This window comes from Prionailurus bengalensis, chromosome A2 (genome assembly GCF_016509475.1).
Source record: "Prionailurus bengalensis isolate Pbe53 chromosome A2, Fcat_Pben_1.1_paternal_pri, whole genome shotgun sequence".
Taxonomy (NCBI): Eukaryota; Metazoa; Chordata; class Mammalia; order Carnivora; family Felidae; genus Prionailurus; species Prionailurus bengalensis.
The window spans coordinates 164,155,829-164,180,450 of NC_057348.1; the positions used below are offsets into that span (position 1 = coordinate 164,155,829).

The following is a 24,622-nucleotide window of genomic DNA, read 5'->3' on the forward strand; positions in this document are numbered from 1 at the left end:
GCCTGACGCCCCCTCCCTCTGTCATCAGGGAACAGGGATGTGTCGCAGATCTTGCCGTCCGTCTTAAAATTCTGCTAGGGTATATCAAGGATGGCATTAGAATACGTTTCAGGGATTCTGAGAAACTTTGATCTTAATGTCATGGAAACACCTGCACAGGTCCTTCCGGAATCTGTGGTGAGCGCCAGCTGCGTGCCTGACGCAGCGCCCACTTGGCTCTTGCCCACAGAAAGCTTCCTTTCGGCAGCTGGTACCCAAGTGCCACCTGCTGGTGTGCTGAGGTTAGCTCTGAGGACCGATGGTCGACCTGGCGGTTCCCCGTCAGGCCTTATCAGATGCTGAGGGGACGACTGCTGTGCGCATCTCCGGTTGGCTGCCGGTGAAGGCCGCTCGCGGTTCTCTCTTGCGGCGGCGCATAGGACCCCCGTCCCCCTATCCGCGTCTGCCTTTTTTTCGGCGGCACCTGCCACCACACAACATACTGTGTCATTGACCTCTTTGTTGTGGTCGTGGCGAACTGTGCGGCGCTCAGCCAGTGCGTGTGCTCTGGCGGCCAGGGATCCCTTGCACGTCCTGTACGCCTCGGCACTCGGGAAATACTCGTCCCGGGGCCCGTGACTGGGCCATGTCTGACTGCACAGCAGGTCAATGACCAACGGATCGATCGTGGCAGGTGTCAGGATCAGTCTCCTGCACTCGGCGCGGGCCTGCTGGTCCAGAGGCCGACGGCAGGAGCGCCTGGGCCAGAGCCATGTGGGGGCCTCAGAGGCGTAAGGGAGGAGGAGACGGGAGACAGGACGCCTAGTAGACACGTGTAGACGTGGTTCCAGACAGAACGGCAACAAAATCTGTTGGAGTGAGACTGGTTCATAGCTGAGTTGCAAAGAGAGCGGATTTACACGTCCGACATAAGAGCGTAGTCGTGTCTGCGGTGAAAGGTGACCGAGTGTGAGGCCCCATGGCACGTCCACACTGGCGTCCTGCTGTGTTCAGTGCTTGGGCTCACTGGGCGTTTGCTGGAGGGACGAGACTGCGCGGTTAATGCCTCGTGACGTCTTTGTGCTCGTGTCTCCAGGAGAAATACTGTTACATTTGCCCGGACATAGTCAAGGAATTTGCCAAGTATGACGTGGATCCCCGGAAGTGGATCAAGCAGTACACGGGCATTAATGCGATCAACCAGAAGAAGTTCATTATAGACGTTGGCTACGAAAGATTCCTGGGGCCTGAAATTTTCTTTCACCCAGAGGTAAGAGGTTTGCTCCCAGAGAGTGCACAAGTGAGGTGTGCGTGGCAGGACTGACACGTCGTGTGCGTGGAGGCCGCCCCGTCTGCGTGGCTGCTGCCCTCTGCCTCCGCACAGACCTCGTGGTCGAAAAGCCGGTGACCGATTGGCCTGCAGGCGGTTGGGGAGAGCAGAGAAGGTGATGGAATTCAAAGCGAGCTCACGCTGCTGCAGAAACTAGTTTCTCTCAGGGACCAAGTGAAAGTTGCCTCTTTTTAAAAGTGGGGTGACACGTGGCCTTTCCCTCTTTCGTGACCATCCTTCCTAATCCCAGGTTTTAGCCCAGGACAGTCCATCCTGCAGGGCGGGTTAAGCTTCTGCCCGAGGGCTGGCCTTGTCCGCTGTTACGTAGTGCTTGAGAATTACACGCGTCATCAGTTTAACTGTTAGTCACAAAAAATTATTAGTTTTGCGGGAGCAGTGATTATGAGGCAGCATTTTAAGGTTTAAAGGAAAGGCATTTTACTCGTATTTTGGTCTGTTTTCCTGCCTAATTCAGCTTATGTTCCCTAGGTTACAAACTGCTGCCTGTTTTTAGTTGTGTATATGACTGTTGTGTAGGGGGATGTCACACACATACGAGTTCCTACAATCTAGTCACATCGTGCTCATTCCCTCCTGCCTTTGACGACACTAACTTACAACAGCCATAAAGGTGACAGTGTCGGGTGAGCCGCTGAGCACCTGGGTCCCTGAGACTGTTGTACATTTGGGCTTTCCTTGATCCTAAAACATGCTTAAAATGCAATGTAACCGAGTTATTTATACTTCACCTTATGTAAGTTGTAGAATTAAATCTAAGGCTGTTCACTCAGCTTGCTTGTTACCGTGTTGATTGTGTCATTTTAAAGCCACTGTCATCACAGATGTACCCCTCCCCCCATCTTCTAGCCCGCTGCAGTGATATTTCATTGACTGTGCTCTTTGTTTTTTTTTTTTTTGTTATATCTTGGCTGATTTTTTCATACTATGAATATTCGTAAGTGTTACTATGTACTCACCGTGTCCCTTGTTCCATATTCCACACAATCACGCATGTGCTCCTAATGCAAAGCTGGTCTCTTTGTCAGCCTGATCACTTTCCCTCACTAAATCCACGTGTCTCATCTCTCTCTTTTTTTTTTTTTCTTAACGTTTATTTATTTTTGAGACAGAGAGAGACAGACCATGTACGGGGGAGGGTCAGAGAGAGAGGGAGACACGGAGAATCCGAAACAGGCTCCAGGCTCTGAGCTGTCGGCACAGACCCCGACGTGGGTCTTGAACTCACAGACCGTGAGCTCATGACCCGAGCTGAAGTCGGACGCTCAACCGACTGAGCCACCCAGGCGCCCCATCACACGTCTCATCTCTTAAGGGGACATATGTCATCATCACTACACACAGTCACATGGGATTCATTTGACACATTTGAACATTCCAAAGTGAAGTTTTTAAAGGAATGGTGAATTCTGTATTTGTTAAAGTTACTTTTTGAGAAGAGTTTTTCTTTTGTCCTGTTGACAGAAATGTATAATGTTTCTTTTACATTTGTATGAAATTTAGTTTGCCAACCCAGACTTTATGGAGTCCATCTCGGATGTCGTTGATGAAGTAATACAGAACTGCCCCATCGACGTGCGCCGCCCGCTGTATAAGGTATAAGCCGCTCGGGTAAGGTGCTTTGACCTCGTTTCAGCACACGTCCCCATTTCACTCTTGTTCGATAGGCTTTGTTCAAGGCCACTGTGGCAGTAAAATATTTTTCTTAGAGGAGTGGGGATGACCTAAATGTCTGGAAATAGTCTCATTAACCAGAAATATTTAATGTGAATATTCTAGTATCTTCTTATCTGGCAAGCTGTGTTAAGTTGGGCAGTCTTAACCACAGGTACTGATGGGAAGATAAAAGCGATACTTCTCATGCTTTTTGTGAATTCCACTCGTCTTGTTTCATGCATATTTAGTTCGGTGTCAAATGAGGTGTTGTCGGGAGAAGGTAGAACCTGAGACGAAGCAAAGAGAAAATGCTCATGTAATATTTTCTCCAAAGTTCTGTTTTATAAGGAGTTTTGAAACTTGAAATGACAAAAAGCTAGCCCGTGTGATTACAGGATAAAGAAATATGGCTGACAGCCACGTGCTGGGAGCAGAAGGTGGTGGTCGGGTGGCCTTCAGTGTCAGCGTCTGCCTGAGTGTGTCACCCCATCGGCTGTCTGCCTCACACTTTATCCCACCTTCCTCAGACTCCAGTACTTCACGCGAGAGAGGAGGGAATCAGGCTCAGCACTGCACGTGAGAGAGGAGGGAATCAGGCTCAGCACTGCACGTGAGAGAGGAGGGAATCAGGCTCAGCACTGCACGCAAGAGAGGAAGGAATCCGGCTCAGTACTGCATGTGAGAGAGGAGGGAATCAGGCTCAGTTGAGGGGGCTCATTGCTAAATTTTGTTTCATCTGCAGTCTTTGAAGAGAGTGAGGTAAATCAATGTCAGTTCAAATGAAAAGATGTCAACAGTGTGTATTGTTTAGTGAGAAAGCAAGTTATAAAATTTACATATAGTATTACGTCATTTTATGTAAAAATGGAGTTCTTAGTTGCATATGAGAAAAGGATTTGAATGATTACACAATATTGGGGGTGAGGAATGGATTTTACTTTCTGCTTTTTGTGTTTAAAATTATTAGAAATTTTATGGTTAACAAATTTTTTTTAAGTTTATTTATTTTGAGAGAGCACACAGTGGAGGAGGGGCAGAGAGAGAGAATCCCAAGCAGGCTCTGTGCTATCAGCACGGAGCCTGACGTGGGGCTCAAACTCATGAACCGTGAGATCAGGACCTGAGCCAAAGTCGGACGCATAATCGACTGAGCCACCAAGGTGGCCCAACAGATGTTATCTTTATTATTTGGAAAAATTCACTATATAGACAACTTTTATGGGTAAAAACAAGTTATAATTGTATTTTTATTTGTTGCATATTCTTTACATCTCTCTCCTCCAGTAAAGTGTGCAAGAAAAGGGAAACAAGACGGATGGCAGTATTGAGGCTTCATCTTTTTATTGTTGACGTAGCACGCGGCGTTCTTCCCACTCGGTACTCTCCCCCCACACTAGCTGTGTCTTCTCATCCGTGAAAGTGAGGAGCAGGTGTCCACTGTTTAGTCTTCGTTGCACCGTAACGGGAATGCAACTCGTGTGGCAGTTACGGATCGCTCGAGATACGGGGCGAGATTTTTCTCTGCACACTTTAGTTCACATTCGGTGGATTGAGAGGATTCTCAAAGAAGAAATGGCCTTTGGAGAGTGTGTGGACTGAGCCCCAGACATGGGAGAAGGAGGTACCCGGGCGAACTGGAGCAAATCGGTCTCAGGCTTTCTTTGGTCCTGCTTTGTGTGTCTTGTCCCAGGACAGGTTCCTTAACCTCTGTGACTTGAACTGGCAAGGTTGGGCAGGGGTGACAGAAAGGATGAGACGGTCTTTCCTTTTACCACTCTAACCTGCCCGGGGTCACCTGAAGGGGTTGGCCTCTTGTCTCTTCCCTTGTAGGGTGCCTGGTCCTTCTCTTCTGACCAGTAATTGCACTGGGATGCCACTTTCAGGCATGGAAGTTTTTAGTGGCTAATAACAGAGTCATCGGAGCGAAGGAGGATTAGAAGTGGGAGAGGATATGATTTTCCAAAGTGGAGGAGGGAAAACAGGTTTTAGGGGCTGGGAACGAGAGAGTCTGCAGAGGTGGCTCAGCTCCCGGCACTTTGCCTCCTCACCACTAGGGGGATCTAGCCTCCACTTCCGATGCTTTCTGGACGCTTCCAGGTGACTTTTCCTGTAGCCATCACAGTAGCTACACATGCAAGTCCCTGCTTACGTTTTTGTCTCCTAAATTGAGTGTCCTTCTGCTGTCACCAGTAGCTGTGGGCCGGTCGGGCCTGGGAACACAGAGTGAGAGGAGATATTGGCTAGTTCCATCGCCTCAGGGTCATCCTGGTGGGTGAGGTCCGTGGGGAGAACTTCCCTTGGTGCTGGTGGCCGTGCACACCCACTCGCTGGGCCACAGGCTGGAGGAGGTGAGCACAGAGCCTGGTGTCGAGGGGCGGGCCGGTGATGGGATGTGGAGGGTGCAGTGCAGCCCGGGGAGGGTCAGGACCGGCAGCGGGACAAAAGCAGGGCGTTTTCCAACATTTGTTTTTTTTTTTTTTTAAATGTTTTTTTTTTCAACGTTTATTTATTTTGGGGACAGAGAGAGACAGAGCATGAACGGGGGAAGGGCAGAGAGAGAGGGAGACACAGAATCGGAAACAGGCTCCAGGCTCTGAGCCATCAGCCCAGAGCCCGACGCGGGGCTAGAACTCACGGACCGCAAGATCATGACCTGGCTGAAGTCGGACGCTTAACCGACTGCGCCACCCAGGCGCCCCCCAACATTTGTTTTAAAATAAATTTTTTTATTAATGTTTATTTATTTTTGAGAGAGACAGAGACAGAATGCGAATGGGTTAGGGGCAGAGAGAGAGGGAGACACAGAATCCGAGACAGGCTCCAGGCTCTGAGCTGTCAGTACAGAGCCCAACACGGGGCTCAAACCCACAAACCGTGAGGTCAGGACCTGAGCTGAAGTCGGACGCTTAACGGACCGAGCCACCCCGGGCGCCCCTCCCAACATAGTTTTAAAATCTCAGATTTCTGTCAGCACTGTACTCGGGAAGTTGGAGAAAGTGATTGAGCTTCTCAATGTAATTTTTTAAATGATAGGAAATCTCAGATTTCCTTTTTTTGGTTAATTTGTTCTCCAGGTGCCCCTTACCTTGTTCAGAAACAGCCTGGGCGTCTCCATCTCCGAACAGGTTTCTCTTGAAGAAATCGTGTTATTTGTAGACTTTAAATGATCATTTCATAAGTAGCCACGGCTCCTTTGTTGAGTGCTGATACGCGTTGAGAACTGGGTTAAGCATGTTCCTCACAGCCGTGGCCTGGGGCGGCTGCGGTTTCTCTCCCCATTCCGCAGACGGACCCGAGGCGGCTGCTGGCTCCAGGCAGCCCTGCTGTGTCCGGTGCGGCCCGTCACGCGCAGGCTGTTGGTCTTTCCCTCCTCACACACATTCCTGGAGGACGATGATATCCGCCTTTACAGATCAGAAGACTGAGCTCTGAGAGCAGTTGGGGGCACGTGAGGTCACCGAGCTGCTGAGTGGCGCGGTCGGGTTTGGAGTGCAGGCCGTGTCCCACATCTTGGAAAACTCACGAGTGTTTCATCACGTGACGCAGGATGATCCTCCAAAGAGAAATTGCGTCCCTGACCACGTCACCTTTGGGCTTGTCGTTTCTCCCCTGTGGTCTTGGGAAGGGTTTAGTCGGCCGTGGTTGTCGCATTTGTGCCGAGTGCGTCTCACGTTTTATCAGCCACACAAGTTTCTCCGTGGCCTCTGCAGTGTCATCGCGGCCTCGCAGTTGGCTTAGGATTCGGGTAGGGTTGAGAGGGGGAGGCTCCATGCCCTGTGGGGAAAAGAGGGACACAGATGGGACCGCACCCCCTTGTCCCTTTGTAAGATATCAGGGTGGACTAGAATATGTTACCGGAAAACTTAACCCTGATACCTATGTCTGCTCAGGGGACACGTCCGGTGGAGGGTGGCAGGCCACGGGCAGCACTGTGACGCGGCCAGCTCTACCGCCAGGCACTGGGGGTGGGCGGGGCGATGGAGGGTCTGTGGGCACCAATGCCTCTGCCACGGCCACCGTGAAAGGAACTTGTTTCTAGAACACGGGGCTCGATGGGCATTGAAGCTCCGTGTAGAGGCCTGGGGGTACCTGCCAGGCACTGGCTGTCGTGGCGCTTCTCCCTCATGGGGACTTTTCTGCAAAGGGCCAGACGGTGAACGCTTGTGGCTTTTCAGGCCATTCGGTCTGTGTTGCGTTTCTTCGGTCCTGCCCCAGCAGCCGTAGGCGACGTGAGCGACTGGAGGTGCTGTGTCCTGGGAGCTGGGTCCGTTGCAGGCACGAGAGAGCCAGGAGCCCGGCCCCGACAGCGTCCCGATGGGCCCTCCGGCCTGCGTGTTTGCTTACTGGCGGCCGCTGCTGCCCTCGGGAAGCTGACTGTCAGGCCCTTTTCACTTTCGGGCTGCTCGGCCGGTGCTTGCTGAGCTTTCCCCGCTGTCACCCCTTGTGGGGCCGTGAAGGGCTCTCCTGGGGCTTTGTGGTTCAGATTCACCCTGTTCTTTTGGTCCCCCTCCACTGCCCCTCCTCCTCGTCAGGGTGGCCGTGGCCTTGTCACGGAGAGAGCCGCCAGCCGGCGTCTGTGTTGGGGAAGCGCGCACACGTGTGGGCTTGTAGGTTTACGAAAGTTGCCTGAAGTCTCTCAGTTGGAAGATACGCTGCGAAAACTTGAGGGGAGCACGCGGTGGCCCCGCTCCAGGGAGCTGCCGGGTCAGTGTCTGGGGCCGCGTGGGCGTCCCTCCTCTCTTGCTCCTCTGCCTCCCCGCCCGGCTGGCTCCGGCGGCCCCTGCACCTGCCCCGGCTCCAGCAGGACGGAGAGACCCGGACCCAAGTAGGAGACACGGTCCGGACCGCGGAACTCAGGACTGGGAAGGAGGTGGTGCGTGTGCCGAGCCCTGGAGGATTAGCCGCGTGGGTGCGCTGCCCCTCCGGGGTGTGGGCGCTGGGCTCCTGAGCCGTGGCCGCCGTGCGCCGTCCCTGCAGACCCCACAGCCTCACACGGGCGGCTGTGGGACCCTAGACACCCAGCAGGACTCTGGGTGCCCTGAGGGTCTGCCCTCGGCTTCAGGGGAGGCCGTCTTCCCCTCACCCAGCTCGCTCCTCGCAGGGCCGTCTAGACCGGCCAGGCCAGGACTGCTGTTTACCAGGCCCAGCCTCGGTCACCGCGGGTGGTTTCTGGGGAGGAGGAGAGCAGGAAGAGGCTTACTTTGGGCTCTGTTGGAAGCGCCTGAGACCGTGCTGGCCATTGAGCTAGCACCTTGCTCGGGCTAGTAGGCAAGAAAGCAGAGATGGTGGGAGAATGAGAATGATAGGTGGCTTTGACAATTTAGAATCTTTAAAAAGGCAAAACAATTTTTTAGACAAAAGTAGTCATAATCTAAGTTTTTATTTCATTCTGGCCTGTAGAGTAGAAGGGTAGGTATTTACGTGCCTCCCTTTCTAGTTCAGCTGCTACGTTACGGAGGCGGGAGGCTGGAGGGGTGCTCGTGTGAGGGTCCAGTCTTGGTAGTCCCGTGGTTTCCCCCAAAGACCAAGTTATGACAAGGAGCAGGTGCTTCTGGAAACAAGTTTTCATCCCTGGCCACCACGCCAACACCTCCAGAGCGTTACAGCATACACATGCCTGGGTCTCTGTCCAGGGATTCTGATATAATTGGCCTGGGCATCTGGATTGTAAAAGCTTCCCAGATGATTCTAAGGCTCAGCGAAATGAGAATCACTGTTAGCAACTAGTTCTCTTCTGGATTAGTCAGTGTTTTGTGACTTTTATGCTTTACTTGAGGGCAAAGCCACTTTGAGTTGCTTTGTAGTGCAATTAAATGTCTTCTATGTCTGAATTCTGTGTATCTGGTATCTGGGTACCTGCTAACTTCAGGACTCCATTGTCGTTCAGTTAGAGGATGTGGGTGTGTATGAGAGGTGGTTCTTGTCTTCCAAGACAAGAGCTTCAAGAGCTTCCAAAAGCCACAAATAATACCGAGACAATTTGAATGGAACCCCTGCAAGCTAAATGTCATTCAAGTGAGTCATGCAAATTCTGGTAATTGAGGGAAGGGGCAGATTGCATTTAATGAGAGGGGATCATGAAAGCCTTCAGAGGTGGCAGTTGAGCAGAGTCTGAGGTTCGGCCTGTGGAGATGAGCGGGGAGGCCGGCGGGGGAGGGCACTTCACAGGTAGTGGTGGGAGAGCAGGGCACGTATTTCGGAAATCCGTTTTGCGGGGCACCTGGGTGGCTCAGTCGGTTAAGCGTCTGACTTCGGCTCAGGTCATAATCTCACGGGGTTTGAGTTCGAGCCCTGTATTGGGCTTTGTGCTGATAGCGTGGAGTTGGCCTGGGATTCTCTCTCTCTCTCCCTCTCTCTGTCCCTCCCTCACTCATGGGTGCATACGCTCATGCACTCTCTCTCTCCCCCCCCCCCCCAAAATAAATAAATAAACTTAAAAAAAGAAATCTGTTTTGGGTGGATTCTCAGGTGGTATTGAAGGCAGTCAGAAACAAATCTAGGAGGGAGGGCAGGCAGGGCTAGTGACAAGATCTTGTTAAACGTGCCTTAGCGGTGGGTTGGGAGCTGTTAAGAAGTCTTATTACGTTTGTCAGGCAGGTGCGAATACGTCTTGAAACGGTTCAAGGAATGATTTTTCTGTAACAAACTGTTTGAATCGGGTATACGTATTTTAATTATGGTACGGCCTTTTAAATCAGGAGGCACGTTGCAGAGTAAATGAATTATATTTATTATATTTGTTCTTAATGTTGAATCAGTTCAAATATCTTTAGTATTTGAGAGAGAGAAAAATACATATTTTAGGATACTGTTTTTTTTCCCAGCCCTTTTCAAAATAGGCCTCTTATTCAGATGAAGTCCTGATTCAAGTCTGACACATGAATAGAGAAAAGGCAGCTGCTGTGTTTGGGGCAGGGCGGTGGGCAGAGAAGTTTCCAGAGCTCTGCTGGTTCAGCCCTGACTCTGTGCCTGTATCCCCCATAACCCTCAGCGGTGTCTCCTGCGGACGTCTCCGGAAGTGCACGGTTGTGGTGTCACCCGGGAGAGACAGCGACGCCCACCCCTGGACTTTGAGTAGCTCACTGCAACCGGAGTGGGGGAGAAATGGGTGACGGTGTCCCCCAGACAGCGCTGAGTGCATGTTCACCCAGCACCCGCACAAGGCCAGGCCACTGGCGACACAGATAGGCAGACCGCCATCGCGGGGTGCGGTGGGCTGTGAGGGCACAAGGGGCGCTCCCTCCGACGGGGTGCGAGGGAGGCTCCTGGTGGGCAGCGTCTGAGCCCGTGTTCTCGGCACACTTTTCTGCCATGGTGGACACGTTCTGTATCTGTGCCCTTTGGCGCAGCTGCCACTGGCTGTAGTGGCTGCTAAGCCCTTGGAACGTGACTGGTGCGACCGAGGAACAGCATCTAGAGTTTGTTCACTTAAAATTTAAGCACAAACGGCCACGCGTGGCTGCTGGCTGCTGGGACTCCCTCTGTGTCCCGAAGGCTGGTATGGCGTCCTGGTCAGCAGGCGGGAAGGGTGTTCGGCTGGTGGACGTAGTCTGTTTGTGGGGCCAGGGGAGAAGGACAGCAGGGCATTTGTGTGTCCGGAGGGCCTCCTGCATCTCGACCTGACACTGAAGGGTGGGGGCTGCGCGCGCGGGGCCCACAGGAGGGGGCGCTGCGGGCGGCTAGTACTGAGTGGGTTTGGAGGGTGGTGTGGTGGGTCTGGAGGGAGGGGCCTCGTGTGGAGTCAGCTTACCCTAAGGGCATTGACGGTTTTACGAGGGGGGGAGACACAATCCAGTTCAGGTTTTAGAAGTGCTGAAGAAGTGATGGGGCCAGAAAGGCCGTGGGACGGCACCCAGGCTGGGGAAGCAAGCGGTGGCAGACAGGGCAGAGGGCGGGCGGGCGGGCGGGTGGAGAGGAGACGGGCTCCACGGTGTCTGATGATGTTCCGATGAGGCCGGTTTCTTGCACATCTGGGACGACGGGGATGTCATTACCAGGGTAGCAAATGCAGGAGAAGGGGAGCCCACTGAAGGGTCACAAGATGAGTTCCAGCTTCCAGTGACGTGGACTTGGATCATGGGCTGTGGAGGATCAAGAAGACCGGAGGATCATCGGTGTCACCAAGGGAGAGAGTGCCGGTGATGAGACAGGAAGGTCAGATTGTAAGGGGCAGGCAGAGGAGGGGGGGCCAATGAGGCCATCAGTCAGGGTCTCCTGAGGGACAGTCAATAGGATATCCCCCCTCTGTCTCTATCTGTATGTCTGTGTGTGTATATATCTCTATATCTGTGTCTTTACCTGTCTGTGTATCTAGATGTGTTTATATCTATCTGTATTTATATCTATGTATCTATTTTTGTATATCTATATATATCTGTGTATCTATAGCTATATATGTGTGCTTATATACCTATAACTATACATCTATATCTCTATATATTTCTATATCTGTAATCTATATATCTCAATATCTCTACCTCTAGATTTCTAATCATCTATATATGTATATGTATTTATGTATCTCTATATATCTATATTTCCGTATGTCTATATCTCTGTGTCTGTGTATCTATATCTCTATCCCTGTATGTCTATATCTACCTAATCATCTATCTAATCTTGCTTTAGTTCTGTATAAGATTTATTGTGAAGAACCGTCCTGCTTTCAGACCGGCAGGTCCAGAATCCACAGGGCAGGCCAGCAGGCTGGAAACCCAGGCAAGAGTTGGCGCCATAGCCTTAGTGACAGGCTTCCGTCCACTCCAGCAACCTCAGTGTTTGCTCTTAAGGCGGGTCTTCATCCGTGCGAGTGAGGCCCATGCACGTCACCGAGGGTGCTCGCTACGTTAACCGCATCGACGAAATACCTTCACAGCGGCACTTGGGCTAGTGCTGATGAAGTCGCCAGTGCTGTAGCCAGGCCGGGCCGACTCATAAAATTAACCATCACAGAAGCGTAGAGGGAGTAGCTGAAGAAAGAAGAACGAAAACTCTGGGGGTGCCTGAGCGGCTCAGGTCATGATCTCACGGTTGGTGGGATCCAGCCCCGTGTCGGGCTGTCGGCTGCTAGTGTGGAGCCTGCTGGGGATTCCCTCTCTCTTTCTCTGTCTCTCTGTCTCTCTCTCTCTGTGCGTGCACATGTGCGTTTTCTCTCTCTCTCTCTCTCTCAAAAAAGAAAACTGTGGAAGGCAAGGGAAGACAGCTGTTATCAGCCTGGTCAGGTGATGCCGATGAAGGTGGAGAGGTGGCCGTTGGGCTCTCAGAGAAGAGGCCAGATGACAGCACCTGCAGGGAATAGAGGGCTCACAAGGGGGAGAGAGGATGTGCACTCTTGTGAGACATTTGTCATCAGTTGTTTCGTCCCCCAGATCAGGCAGCTGTCTAGAGCCAACCCCGGAGAGGCACTTGGATTTTCTCGGGGACACTGGGGGGCATCCTGCAGCCCTTATTTCCATATTTCACAAACAGGCTTGTTCAGACTTTGCTGGGATTGCAGTCTCTGGCTTCCATCTGAGTCCAGAAGCTCTCGTCCCTAAAGAGGGCCAGCCTTTCAAGAGTACAGTGTATGGGTCGTTCCCAGGAGCTTCTGACGGAGTTTTCTCACCTGCAGTGAGTGGCCGGGCGGAGACTCCCCTGGGAGCATTTTACTTTGTGCTGCAGCAAACCCAGTGAACCAGGAACGTGGGTTAAAGTTACACAGGATGGTGGGTAGGTGGCAGTGTATGTCTGTCAAACTGAGTTAAGATGAGATTAGAGTCTCTAGCACGGAATCTGCTAGCATGACAGAAATGGGAGTTTTTGTCATGCTTTATTTTTTATTTTATTTTATCTTATTTTATTTTTTTATTTTTTATTTTTTAATTTTTTTTAATTTTTTTTTAACGTTTATTTATTTTTGAGACAGAGAGAGACAGAGCATGAACAGGGGAGGGGAAGAGAGAGAGGGAGACACAGAATCGGAAGCAGGCTCCAGGCTCTGAGCCATCAGCCCAGAGCCCGACGCGGGGCTCGAACTCATGGACCGCGAGATCATGACCTGAGCCAAAGTCGGACGTTCAACTGACTGACCCACCCAGGCGCCCCAATTTTATTATTTTTTTAAACATTCATTTTTGACAGACACAGAGTGTGAGAGGGGAGGGGCAGAGGGAGAGAGGGAGACAGAGACTGTGAAGCAGGCTCCAGGCTCTGAGCTGTCAGCACAAAGCCCAACGTGGGGCTCAAACCCTGAACCACGAGATCATGACCTGAGCCAGAGTCGGATGCTCAACCGACTGAGCCTCCCAGGAGCCCCATAACTTTGTCATTGTTAATGCCATATTAGGTATTAATTAATGGAACTTACTGGTAATACATACCGTATTTCCATTTTTCTGAGTGAGGCTTCAGGTGGCTAACCGGTTACGTGCAGTGTTACAATGGCACGTGCTGCAGTGGCCTTTCCTAGCATAAAGACAGGGCCTTTCTGTTTTTAGAGGTATTGTGTAATCGAGACTTCTATTTGACATCATGAAACAAACATTTGTGCGGCCAGGTAAGGCATTATTATGATTGCTGAGGGCTCCTGAAAAACCCAGGCAACACAGTGAGCTGAATAAATGGATCGTGCGGTCACCTTGAGTGAGAGGCGTGCTGTGCAGCTAGGATTCGTGGCCATTTAGCAAGTCGAGCCTGCGTCGTGCATACAAATTCAGTCTAGAAAATTTACACTCTGTAGATGAGCAGAGATTATGATTTCCAACTTAACATGCATTTAGAAAGTTTGAAAAATACCAAAATCTTCAATAAGGAAAACAAGTCAACACAATAGGGATGCCCACTGTCACCACTGTTGTTTACCATAGTTTTGGAAATCCTAGCATCAGCAATCACACGATAAAATGAAAGAAAAGGCATCAAAATTGGCAAAGAAGTCAAACTTCCACTTTTCACAGATGACATTATACTCTGCATGGAAAACCCAACAGACTCCACCAAAAGTCTTCTAGAACTGACACGTGAATTCAGCAAAGTTGCAGGGTACAAAATCAATGTACAGAAATCGGTCGCATTTTTATATACCAATAATGAAGCAACAGAAAGAGAAATAAAGAAACTGATCTCATTTACAGTAGTACCAAGAACCGTAAAATACCTAGGAGTAAACCTAACCAAAGGTGTAAAAGATCTGTGTGCTGAAAACTATAGAAACCTTATGAAGGAAATTGAAGAAGATACAAAGAAATGGAAAAACATTCCGTGCTCATGGATTGGAAGAAAAAATATTGTTAAAATGTCAATACTACCCAAACCTATCTACACATTCAATGCAATCCCAATCAAAATTGTACCAGCATTCTTCTCGAAGCTAGAACAAGCAATCCTAAAATTTGTATGGAACCACAAAAGGCCCCGAATAGCCAAAGTAATTTTGAAGAAGAAAACCAAAACAGGAGGCATCACAATCCCAGACTTCAGCCTCTACTATGAAGCTGTAATCATCAAGACAGTATGGTATTGGCACGAAAACAGACACATAGACCAATGGAACAGAGACTCCAGAATTGGACCCACAAATGTACAGCCATCTAATCTTTGACAAAGCAGGAAAGAGGATCCAATGGAAAAAAGACAGCCTCTTTAACACATGGTGCTGGGAGAACTGGACAGCAACCTGCAGAAGAATGAAACTAGACCACTTTCTTACATTATACACAAAAATAAACTCAAAATGGATAAAGGACCTGAATGTGAGACAGGAAACCATTAAAACCCTAGAGGAGAAAGCAGGAAAAAACCTCTCTGACCTCGGCTGCAGCAATTTCTTACTCCACACATCTCGAAAGGCAAGGGAATTAAAAGCAAAAATGAACTATTGGGACCTCATGAAGATAAAAAGCTTCTGCACCACAAAGGAAACAATTAGCAAAACTAAAAGGCATCTGACAGAATGGGAAACGATATTTGCAAATGACATAACGGATAAAGGACTAGTATCCAAAATCTATAAAGAACTCACCAAACTCCACAACCGAAAAACAAATAATCCAGAAAGAATTGGGCAGAAGACATGATTAGACACTCTTCCAGAGAAGACATCTAGATGACCAACAGGTACATGAAAAGATGCTCAACGTCACTCCTCATCAGGGAAATGCAAATCAAAACCACACTGAGATACCACCTCACGCCGGTCAGAGTGGCTAAAATGAACACATTGGGAGACTAGAGATGCTGATGAGGATGTGGAGGAACGGGAACCCTCTTGCACTGTTGGTGGGAATGCAAACCAGTGCAGCTGCCGTGGAAAACAGTGTGGAGGTTCCTCAAAAAATTAAAAATAGATCTACCCTATGACCCAGCAATAGCACTGCTAGGAATTGACCCAAGGGATACAGGAGTGCTGATGCATAGGGGCACTTGTACCCTAATGTTTATAGCAGCACTTTCAACAATAGCCCAATTATGGAAAGAGCGTAAATGTCCATCAACTGAGGAATGGATAAAGAACGTGTGGTTTATATATATATAATGGAATACTACTTGGCAAGGAGAAAGAATGAAATCTGGCCATTTGTAGCAACGTGGATGGAACTGGAGGGTATTAATGCTAAGTGAAATAAGTCAGAGAAAGACAGATGTCATATGTTTTCACTCATACGTGGATCTTGAGAAACTTAACCGAAGACCATGGGAGAGGGAAAGGGAAAAAAAGTTACAAACAGAGAGGGAGGGAGGCAAACCATAAGAGGCTCTTAAATACAGAGAACAAACTGAGGGTTGATGGGGGGTGAGGGAGAGGGGAAAATGGGTGATGGGCATTGAGGGCACCTGTTGGGATGAGCACTGGGTGTTGTATGGAAACCAATTTGACAATAAATTATATTAAAAAAATAAAACGAGTCAGTTCTCTGTAATTATTGCTTATTGCTTTGACTACCTTTCCTTTTTATGTCTTTGAAATGTGAATAGGTAGATATATCATGCTGCCTTTATATTTTGTATCCTGTGCATTATGTTGTGAACATTTTCTTAAGTTAACATTCTTTAAGAACATTATTATTATTATTATTTATTTTTTTTAGAGAGAGCACGCGTGAGTGAGGGAGGGGCAGAGAGAGAAGGAGAGAGAGAACCCCAAGCCCAGACATGGGGCTTGATCCCACAACCGTGAGATCATGACCTGAGCTGAAAGCAAGAGTCTGACACTCCATGACGGAGCCACCCCGGCGCTCCCCAAAACATTATTTTTAATGTGACCTAATGCTCCATCCTTTGTTTTTGTCAGTATCGGACTCATTTCTTGCATTAAGCTTTTGATACTTTTGTGGCTTAGGTCAAGATCTTTCTTCCCAGGACGTAGTCTGACATTCCGGGTGGTGGGTCGCTGGTGAACCTTTCTGAGCAGGCCGGTTCTGACGGGAGGGTTTGTGCTGCCTGGCGGCAGTGCCCATCTGGGTCACCGGGTCTGGGATCGCTCCTGGATTTCCAGTTGAAATCCTGCGTGGGCCTGCAGGAGGCCCTGGTTGGGAAGGTGTCCCCAGAGCGGAGCTGACGGTGGGGGCTCCGACCCAGGACCCATTCGTTGAGCAGTACTTACCGGTAGCTGCTATGTGCCGGTCATTGTTCCGGGTGCTGTGGGGTCAGCTGTGACTGAAGCAGGAAGAAATTCCCTGCCATCATGCTGGTTACACTCTTGTGGGGCATTCGACAAAAATAAACAAACGGGTAAAATGCATACGTGCTAAGGAGGAAGGCCTGGCAATAGTTGGGGAATGAGGATTTAGTCTCCACTAGGGGGTGGGTGCCGTGGGGCCCTGACTTGCCATTTCCATGTGTTGTGAAGTATTGCTCTTTTGTTTTCTTCCCCCCAACCTTTTAGGGATGTGAAGGCGATTCTCCGCTCATAGGTTGTACCAGAAGAGTCGGTGGCCCAGTCTTGGCCCCCGGAAGGAGTTGCCAACCCCCGGTCTCAGTCAGTGGCCGCCCTAGAGTTATGCAGCGCACAACCTGCGTAGCAGCCTGGGTCTCGCGAAGTGTAGGGAGGGCTTTGTCTTAGGCCCTGAGAGAGCTGAGAAGCCATCGGAGGGGTTTGGGCATGGCGGTGACGCGACAAGACATGTTGTAACTTGATGGTCATGACTGCCATGTTGGAAGCAGGGGACAGGGGTCAGGACTGAAGTCAGGAACCAGCTGGGAGGTTCCCTCGGCACCCAGCAGGACACAGTCATGGGGGTCGTGGGGAGCGGTCGGGTTTCGCCATACTTCGGGGGTGGAGCCATCGGGGTTTTGGGAAGTAGAAGTGCAGTGTGAGAGGAAGAGCAGTGAAGGCGTGACTCAGCAACCAGAAGGAGACGCTGTCGTGAACTAGGCGGAGTGCCCGTGGCATCATCGCCAGTCAGATCCAGGAGGGCTTCCTGCCACGTTCCAGTGGTGGTGGCCGGTTCCGTGACCTGCTGTTTTATGCACACCTTCCAAAGACCTGCGGCTCTGGTTGCGCAGCGGGAGACAGGAGTTCCTGCCACACGTTGCAGAGTTCTCTTGATAGTTTTGAGTTTTGATAATTGTGTTTCAGCCCAATTGGTTTCCTTTGTGATCCTGCACATTTTATGCCTTTAAGAATATTATCATGGGGGCGCCTGGGTGGCTCAGTCGGTTGAGCGTACGACTCTGGTTTCGGCTCAGGTCATGATCCCAGGGTCGTGGGATCAAACCCTGGGTTGGACCCCGAGCTGAGCGTGGAACCTGCTGGGGATTCTCCCTTTGCCCCTCTCCCCTGCTCACGCTCTCTCTTACTCTCTCTCCCTCTAAAGAACAAAGGACACAACAACATTATTGTGGGGAGGGGTGCGTGGCTCACCGAGGTCCAGACCTCCTGCCCTAGCAGCCCCTCCCACTCTTACCTGCAGCCGCCCTCCCTGGACACCTGAGGATGCCTCCGCCTGAACGTCACTCTTGCGGTCCCCCCTTGCTATGGCATCCAGTAACAGTCAGCTTAGAACAGGCCGTTACTTCTCAAAGCTGTCTTAAGAGGCCCTCTGCACCCTGCTTGTGTCCGCCCACCTTTCCTTTCTCCGCTCTCCTTGACAGAAGTCCTGTGCAGCTTTTCTGTGCACTTGTCCTCACCTTCTCACTTGGGTACCTCCAGACAGAACCTCACCCTCGTGGCTTTCCCCGTGCTGACCCTGTGCAGGGGGCGGGGGGCTGGGGTCCCGGACCCTCCCCTTCTGTGGCCCACCCCCTTCTGCCTCGCCACCCACTGCTTCCTGTGCGGGGTAGGATGGGGGGGGGTCCCGGACCCTCCCCTTCTGTGGCCCACCCCCTTCTGCCTCGCCACCCACTGCTTCCTGTGCAGGGTAGGATGGGGGGGGGGTGGTCCTGGACCCTCCCCTTCTGTGGCCCACCCCCTTCTGCCTCGCCACCCACTGCTTCCTGTGCGGGGTAGGATGGGGGGGGTGGTCCTGGACCCTCCCCTTCTGTGGCCCACCCCCTTCTGCCTCGCCACCCACTGCTTCCTGTGCAGGGTAGGATGGGGGGGGGGTGGTCCTGGACCCTCCCCTTCTGTGGCCCACCCCCTTCTGCCTCGCCACCCACTGCTTCCTGTGCGGGGTAGGATGGGGGGGGTGGTCCTGGACCCTCCCCTTCTGTGGCCCACCCCCTTCTGCCTCGCCACCCACTGCTTCCTGTGCAGGGTAGGATCGGGGGAGGGGGGTGGTCCTGGACCCTCCCCTTCTGTGGCCCACCCCCTTCTGCCTCGCCACCCACTGCTTCCTGTGCGGGGTAGGATGGGGGGGGTGGTCCTGGACCCTCCCCTTCTGTGGCCCACCCCCTTCTGCCTCGCCACCCACTGCTTCCTGTGCGGGGTAGGATGGGGGGGGGTGGTCCTGGACCCTCCCCTTCTGTGGCCCACCCCCTTCTGCCTCGCCACCCACTGCTTCCTCTGCAGGGTAGGTTGGGGGGGGGGTCCTGGACCCTCCCCTTCTGTGTCTGTCGGCTGCCTTCGTCACTGCTTATTCTCCGATGACTCCACGCTTGGTGCCTGCAGCCCAGACCAGGTCCTCTCCCATGTCCACGGGCGTCTGGCAGACCCTCGGACTCCGGGTGCCCTGAGCAGAGCGCCCCATCTTGCCCCGCAGACCTGTCACCATAGTTAGCGGCAGCTCCAGCCTTTCAGTTAGTTTTTAGGCCAGAAACTCTGGAAATGGGCTTCTTGGTTCCTTTTTTCTCTCAACTGCACATTCACCCCGTCATCAGGCTCTGCTGGTTTTGTTCTCAAAAGGTACGTGGAAGCGTCTCTCATTGCCACGTCCACTGCTGCCCCAGGTCAAGCCACTGTCGTTTCTCGCCAGTGCAACTAGAATAGTATCCTTAACTGGTGTCCCTTCTGACTTCAGTGTCAACGCAGTGGCCAGAGTGATACTGTTGACATCTCAGATCAGGCCCTGCGAGAAAAACCCTCCAGAGCCTTCCCAGCTCACTCGGGGTCCAAGCTGCTGGCCCTGGAAGGGCTGCACGGCTCCAGGTGACCTGGCGCGTTAATTTAGGAGCTCACATCATGCTCCTCCTGTCTGCCTTGCCTCACTCTGGACTCCTCCTTTCCTTCCTTGCTGTTTGACAAACACGCCAAGCACACTTCTACCACAGGGCCTTTTTACCTGCTGCCCCTTCCGCCTGGGAAATTCTTCCAGGTATCTACTTGACTCACTTCTTTGGTGCCTTCAAGTCCTCTCTTAAATGTTCTCTTCTAACGAGACTTCCTGACCAGCCTGCTAAAAATCACGTCTCCGCCCTGTCCCTTAAACGTCCTTGCCTTGTGTGTCCTGTGCACCACCTCCCTCTGCCGCGCCTGTTACTTTCCTCCGTGTGTATAGCCGGTGTCTTCTCCGTTTTGACCTGTCAGGTTCAGCACTGACCACGGCGGGCTCTCAGTAAATGTTGCCGGGCGAACGCACAAGAGTACGTCGAGCTTGGGGAGCTCCGAGGCAGGGAAGGGGGTGCTGCCGGACCTGGAGGGAGGCGCGTTGGGGTTCTGGCACAGGTCCCACTGTGTGGAGGCAGGGAAGATCACAGAGCTGCGGAGGCCGTGTGGGCGTGACCACGAGGAGGCAGGGCAGACACTGGGGTGAGATCAGAGGGGTTTGGTGTGCACTCCTAAGGAGTTTAGCCTCAATTAAGACCAAATCTAGAGTCTTAGTAAAAAAAGTACTCAGAGAAGTAGGCTCAGTAAATATTTAACTGTTAAAGGAAACATTAAGTTCAAAATCGTATTTGTGGCTCAGTCAGTTGAGCGTCCGGCTTCGGCTCAGGTCATGATCTCACGGTTCATAGGTTCGAGCCCCGCGTCGGGCTCTGTGCTGACAGCTCGGAACCTGGAGCCTGCTTAGGATTCTGTGTCTCCCTCTCGCTCTGCCCCTCCCCTGCTCGCACTCTGTCTCTGTCTCCCTCTCAAAAATAAACATTAAAAAACCGCTTATACAAATTCAAAATTGTATTTTAAGAGGTTCTGTTGACTGCTTTACAGTGAGAGTAGTGGTCTACACTGTTTCTTTTGTAACTTCGCATACGGTATTAGATAATTAGGGCACATTAAGATGCTTTCTCTGTGTTTGGTGCTCGGCTGTGAGCCTTCTGTCCTTGCTCGTGTGTTACGATAATTTGTTCCATGGGTCTGTTTCTTTTCTATAAGGGGTTTGACTTTAGAATATTAAAGTTTTATTATTTTTGGTGCCCTTAGAACAACATTTACTCACTCTTCCAAGTGGGAATTGGTTTCTGATCCTTGAGGTAAGTGTTGGTGTTTCTGAGGCACAGATTCATTGTAATGGGTGCTGTTGCTTCACTCTGAAATGAGATGGAGAGAATATATTTATCGGTCATTTCACCGATTTCTCTTTTTCTGTCTCTGTTTTTCTCTCGCTCTGAAAGCGAAAGAAGCACTAAACCAAACAGATGATGCCTGTGAGCGAGACATAAATGTCAGGATGGCTCTCTGGGCACTCACTTGGGTTGAAAATAGTAAGTCTGGGTAACACTGTACCTCTCTCGTAACGCCAGTTAGGAGACGGGTCCTGTTTGCACCCGGCTGGCCGGCGGCTCCCCGCCTCCCCCAGCCAGCATCTCGCGTCTGGCCTGTCGTCAGGAGTCCTGCCCGACACGTGTCGGGAGCCATTTCTCAGAGCAGAGTGGGTGATATGTCGGTAAGAAGGATGCGGTCCCGCGGAGGAATGGTGTGGCGGGGCGAGGGGGGGGAGCCTGGCCGAGGGGCCGAGGGGCCGAGGACCAGCCTTGCGGTGGCACCTTGTGGCTCCTCATGTGGTTCATCTCTGGCATCTTCAGGGCGACACAGGCCCCGCTTGTGGACAGTGCGGACGGCCCAGGGGCTGCTGGTGCGGCGGGTGGGCCTTCTGGTCTCTTTATAAAAGAGCTTTTTCCATTCAAATTGTGCCTGGGGTGACGGGAAGGGTGTATTTTTGTAGTTGAATGTTGAGAAAGGTTTTCCTGGGTTAGTTAGGGAAATACTGAATTTTTGATTTCCTCTTTGTAACGTACAACCTGGTTGGTGATTGTAAGAATCTGCCAACTCCCGAGGGGCCGGGAAAGTGCCAGAGCTTTCCTCTAGTTCCTGCTGCTGTGGGTGTGGTGCTTTTCCTGCCACCGTTGTTCTCTGCTGTTAGGAGATGCTGTTGGTTGACCTTGGTTGCCCGCCCCTCCCGTCCCTCCCGCCACGCCCCGGGCAGGACTCCATTTCCCCTTCAGAGTTTCTTTACCCTGCGTCGATGGGGTGGTCCTCTGCTGTGTGTGGTGGGCACGTTGTTAGAGGCTTGATATCAAATCTTGCGGCCTCTCCGGAGCAGGGTCGCCGGGTCCTGGGGAGCCCCGTGTGCAGGAAGGCTGGGGCAGTGGCGCTGTGTGACCTGAGAAGGAAGACCCAGTAGGGAGCTCCGTTCGCGCTTTTGTGCAGATGGGTGCCAGGGCTGGAGCAGGCCCAGTGGGGGGCGTGGGGCACTGGGGACCGTCCCGCGGGGCCCAGGAGGGAGGGATGGCCCGTGCGCTCCCTGGGTCCGAGCCCTCCCCGCGGGGGCTACTCCACCTCTCTGGGCCTCAGGGTCCTCTCGGGCTGGGCCAGCGGGGCGGTAGCGTCCCCGAATGACGCTGCTGCGGGCCAGGTGCGGGGCCTGCAACTCGGCGGACGCCCCTCCCGTGACTGCCGGCAGTGTTCCAGGTGCCATGCTGGCCCCATGGACAGCGCCTCGTGCCCCTGTGGGCTCCCACTGATGGCCTCTTCTCATCTTCAAGTTAAAGTTCCCAGGGGTCTTTCCCAGTTTTCTCTGCTTTCTTGTTGCAGCGGCTGCTGTTTTGGGGTCGAGAGGGGCACATGTCTCTCTGGGTTTCTTAACACGGGAGCGGGGCTCTTAGTCTCGGTGCCAGGGATGCTGGGCCAGAGAATCCCGTCCTGCGGGGACCGTGGGAGTCTACTGCTGGGTGCCGGGGGCGTCCCACCCTCCCGTTCCTGACCCTGGCAGACGTCTCCGGACAGTCCCGGGTGCCCCCTGCGTGCGCATCGTCCCTGGTTGAGAACCTGTGCACTGGGGGGATGTGAGAGGACCGCCGTGCAGGAACTCCGTGGAAGTGGTCACTCCTGTTTGTGGCTCCTGAATTACTTGCTGGAGTCTTTTCCTCCCCTTTCCCCCTTTGTTCCAGAGCCGAGGAAAGCGACATCCTTCACTGTTGCCCCCACGGCCCCAGATGCTCGCCGGGGAGCCACCGCTGGCCGTGCGCTGTGCCAGTGACGCTACGCAGAGTGTGGGCGGGCCTGCCCTGCTCAGTCCCCAGTGTGTGTGTCGGGGGTACGGTCCCACCGGCGTCGTGAGGCCTCCGCGAGAGAGCGCCCGTGCCTGGGTCTGGCCCCAGGCCACGTGCTGCCCGTGTGTTACCTTCCTCGATTTCCGTACAGACCTCAGGAGAAGATGATTTGCCTGTTGGTCTCAAAACCAGCAGAGACGAGTGTGAGCCCCACTGGGGCTGTTGCTCTGGCTCCAGTGGAGGGGGCACGGGCCAGCGCTCAGACCGGGAAGGGCCTGGACTGCCTGCTCCAGAAACAGGGTCGCTCACACGAGTGTGTGTTTACCTTTAGGATGCTGTTTTCGTGCTTTTGCCTCCTGTTCCTGTGGGGCGGGGGGGTCATGCAGAGCCCGGCTTTCTGCGTTGTGTAGTGTAAATGGCTGGTGTGTCTTCCTTTGAAAGCTGTGCCCTCCGTCCCACCCGGCAGCAGGCAGTGTGGCCGGGGAAGGCATCACAGCAGGGTCGGCACGGGGGGGCTGTGGGTGGGTGTTAGGCTGCGGCCATCTAGGGGCAGCGGAGGCTGCATCAGTGGGACGCCCCTGCCAGGCAGCTCTGTTCTCAGCAGCCTTCCCATGTCTACACAGCAGCCTTCCCAGGTCCACACGGGGCCTTCGCATGTCTACACGGCAGCCTTCCCATGTCTACACAGCAGCCTTCCCATGTCCACACGGGGCCTTCCCATGTCTACATGGCAGCCTTCCCATGTCCACGTGGGGGCCTTCCCATGACCACTCGGCAGCCTTCCTATGTCCATTTGGGGCCTTCCCGTGTCCACTTGGGGCCTTCCTGTGTCCACGCAGCGCCTTCCCGTGTCCATGCGGTGCCTTCCCGTGTCCACGCGACGCCTCTCTAGCCTGGAGGTAGAGTTCACGTCCCAGGGAAACCCGTATCATAGGCAGAAGTGCAGCCTGCTAGAATGAGAGAGTCGAGAACAGCAGCCTAGAAGTGTCGCCAGGCAGAGTAAAGGCTCCGGTTTGGGCCTGCAGCTTCTGGTTAGGGGTGTGCAGTGTTACCGACCCCAAGTCGTTGCTGGGCTCCGGGACCCGCTGATCCCGTCACGCGTGTGTGGAGCATACGTGTGGACGTGCCCCCGGTAGCTCGGTGCTCAGAAGCCTAGGCAGGAGCCGAACACGAGAGAGAGAGACCAGTGCCCTGGCTGGGGCACTGCACACTTACCCCTGCGGCCCGGAGCCTCTGTCGTGGGTCTCCGTGAAGGAAGGTGCTTGCTAGTGGGGGGCATCCAAGTGGGGGTTGAGGACGACAGGTGTGTGTTCAGAGGCAGAAGGGCAGGGTGGGCAGTTACGTGTAGGCGAGCGGGTTGAGATCCAGGGTTGGTCCTCTGTAAGTCTCTTGAGATTACTGGGTCACATTAGAATTTCTCGATTCCGAGCACAGTGTGGAACCGGGGTGAGGCCTGGAGCTTGCTCGGGGCCTGGGCCACAGAGCCCGTGTTTCTGCCGTCCACAGCAGCGCCTGGGAGTACATGTTCAATAAACTTGGATTTGGCTCTACGCCTCCTTCCTCATGTGGGCGGAGTACATTAGGGCAGTGAGGGGTTAGAGACACCCGGCCTCCTGAGTGGGATCGCCCCCCTCTGGCTTCCTTGCTCCGTGCATCTAGGGGGCTGCCCGTTCAGCGGGTCCTCAGTTCACCGTAGCCCTTCCTCTATCACGTGCTGTTGCCCTGTTTTAAAAAATTCAACTTGGAGATCTAATTTACTTACAGTAAAATAAACCCATTTTAAGTATGGTTTGAAGAGATTTGACAGGTTTACCTACCCGTATAATCAACACCACAGTTAAAATACAGAACATGACC

General features: G+C 52.6%; 1 protein-coding gene across 8 annotated transcripts in view; it reads left to right on the forward strand.

Moving 5' to 3' along the window:
• The window catches only part of ACTR3B (actin related protein 3B), a 92,643-nt gene that overhangs the window by 54,578 nt on the left and 13,443 nt on the right, over positions 1–24,622 (forward strand). For all 8 annotated transcript variants that reach the window (XM_043590017.1, XM_043590019.1, XM_043590015.1 and 5 more), the window contains 2 exons: positions 1,076–1,249; positions 2,831–2,923. In XM_043590017.1, coding sequence (XP_043445952.1) covers positions 1,076–1,249; positions 2,831–2,923 — 267 coding nt within the window. The remainder of the gene's footprint in view (positions 1–1,075; positions 1,250–2,830; positions 2,924–24,622) is intronic.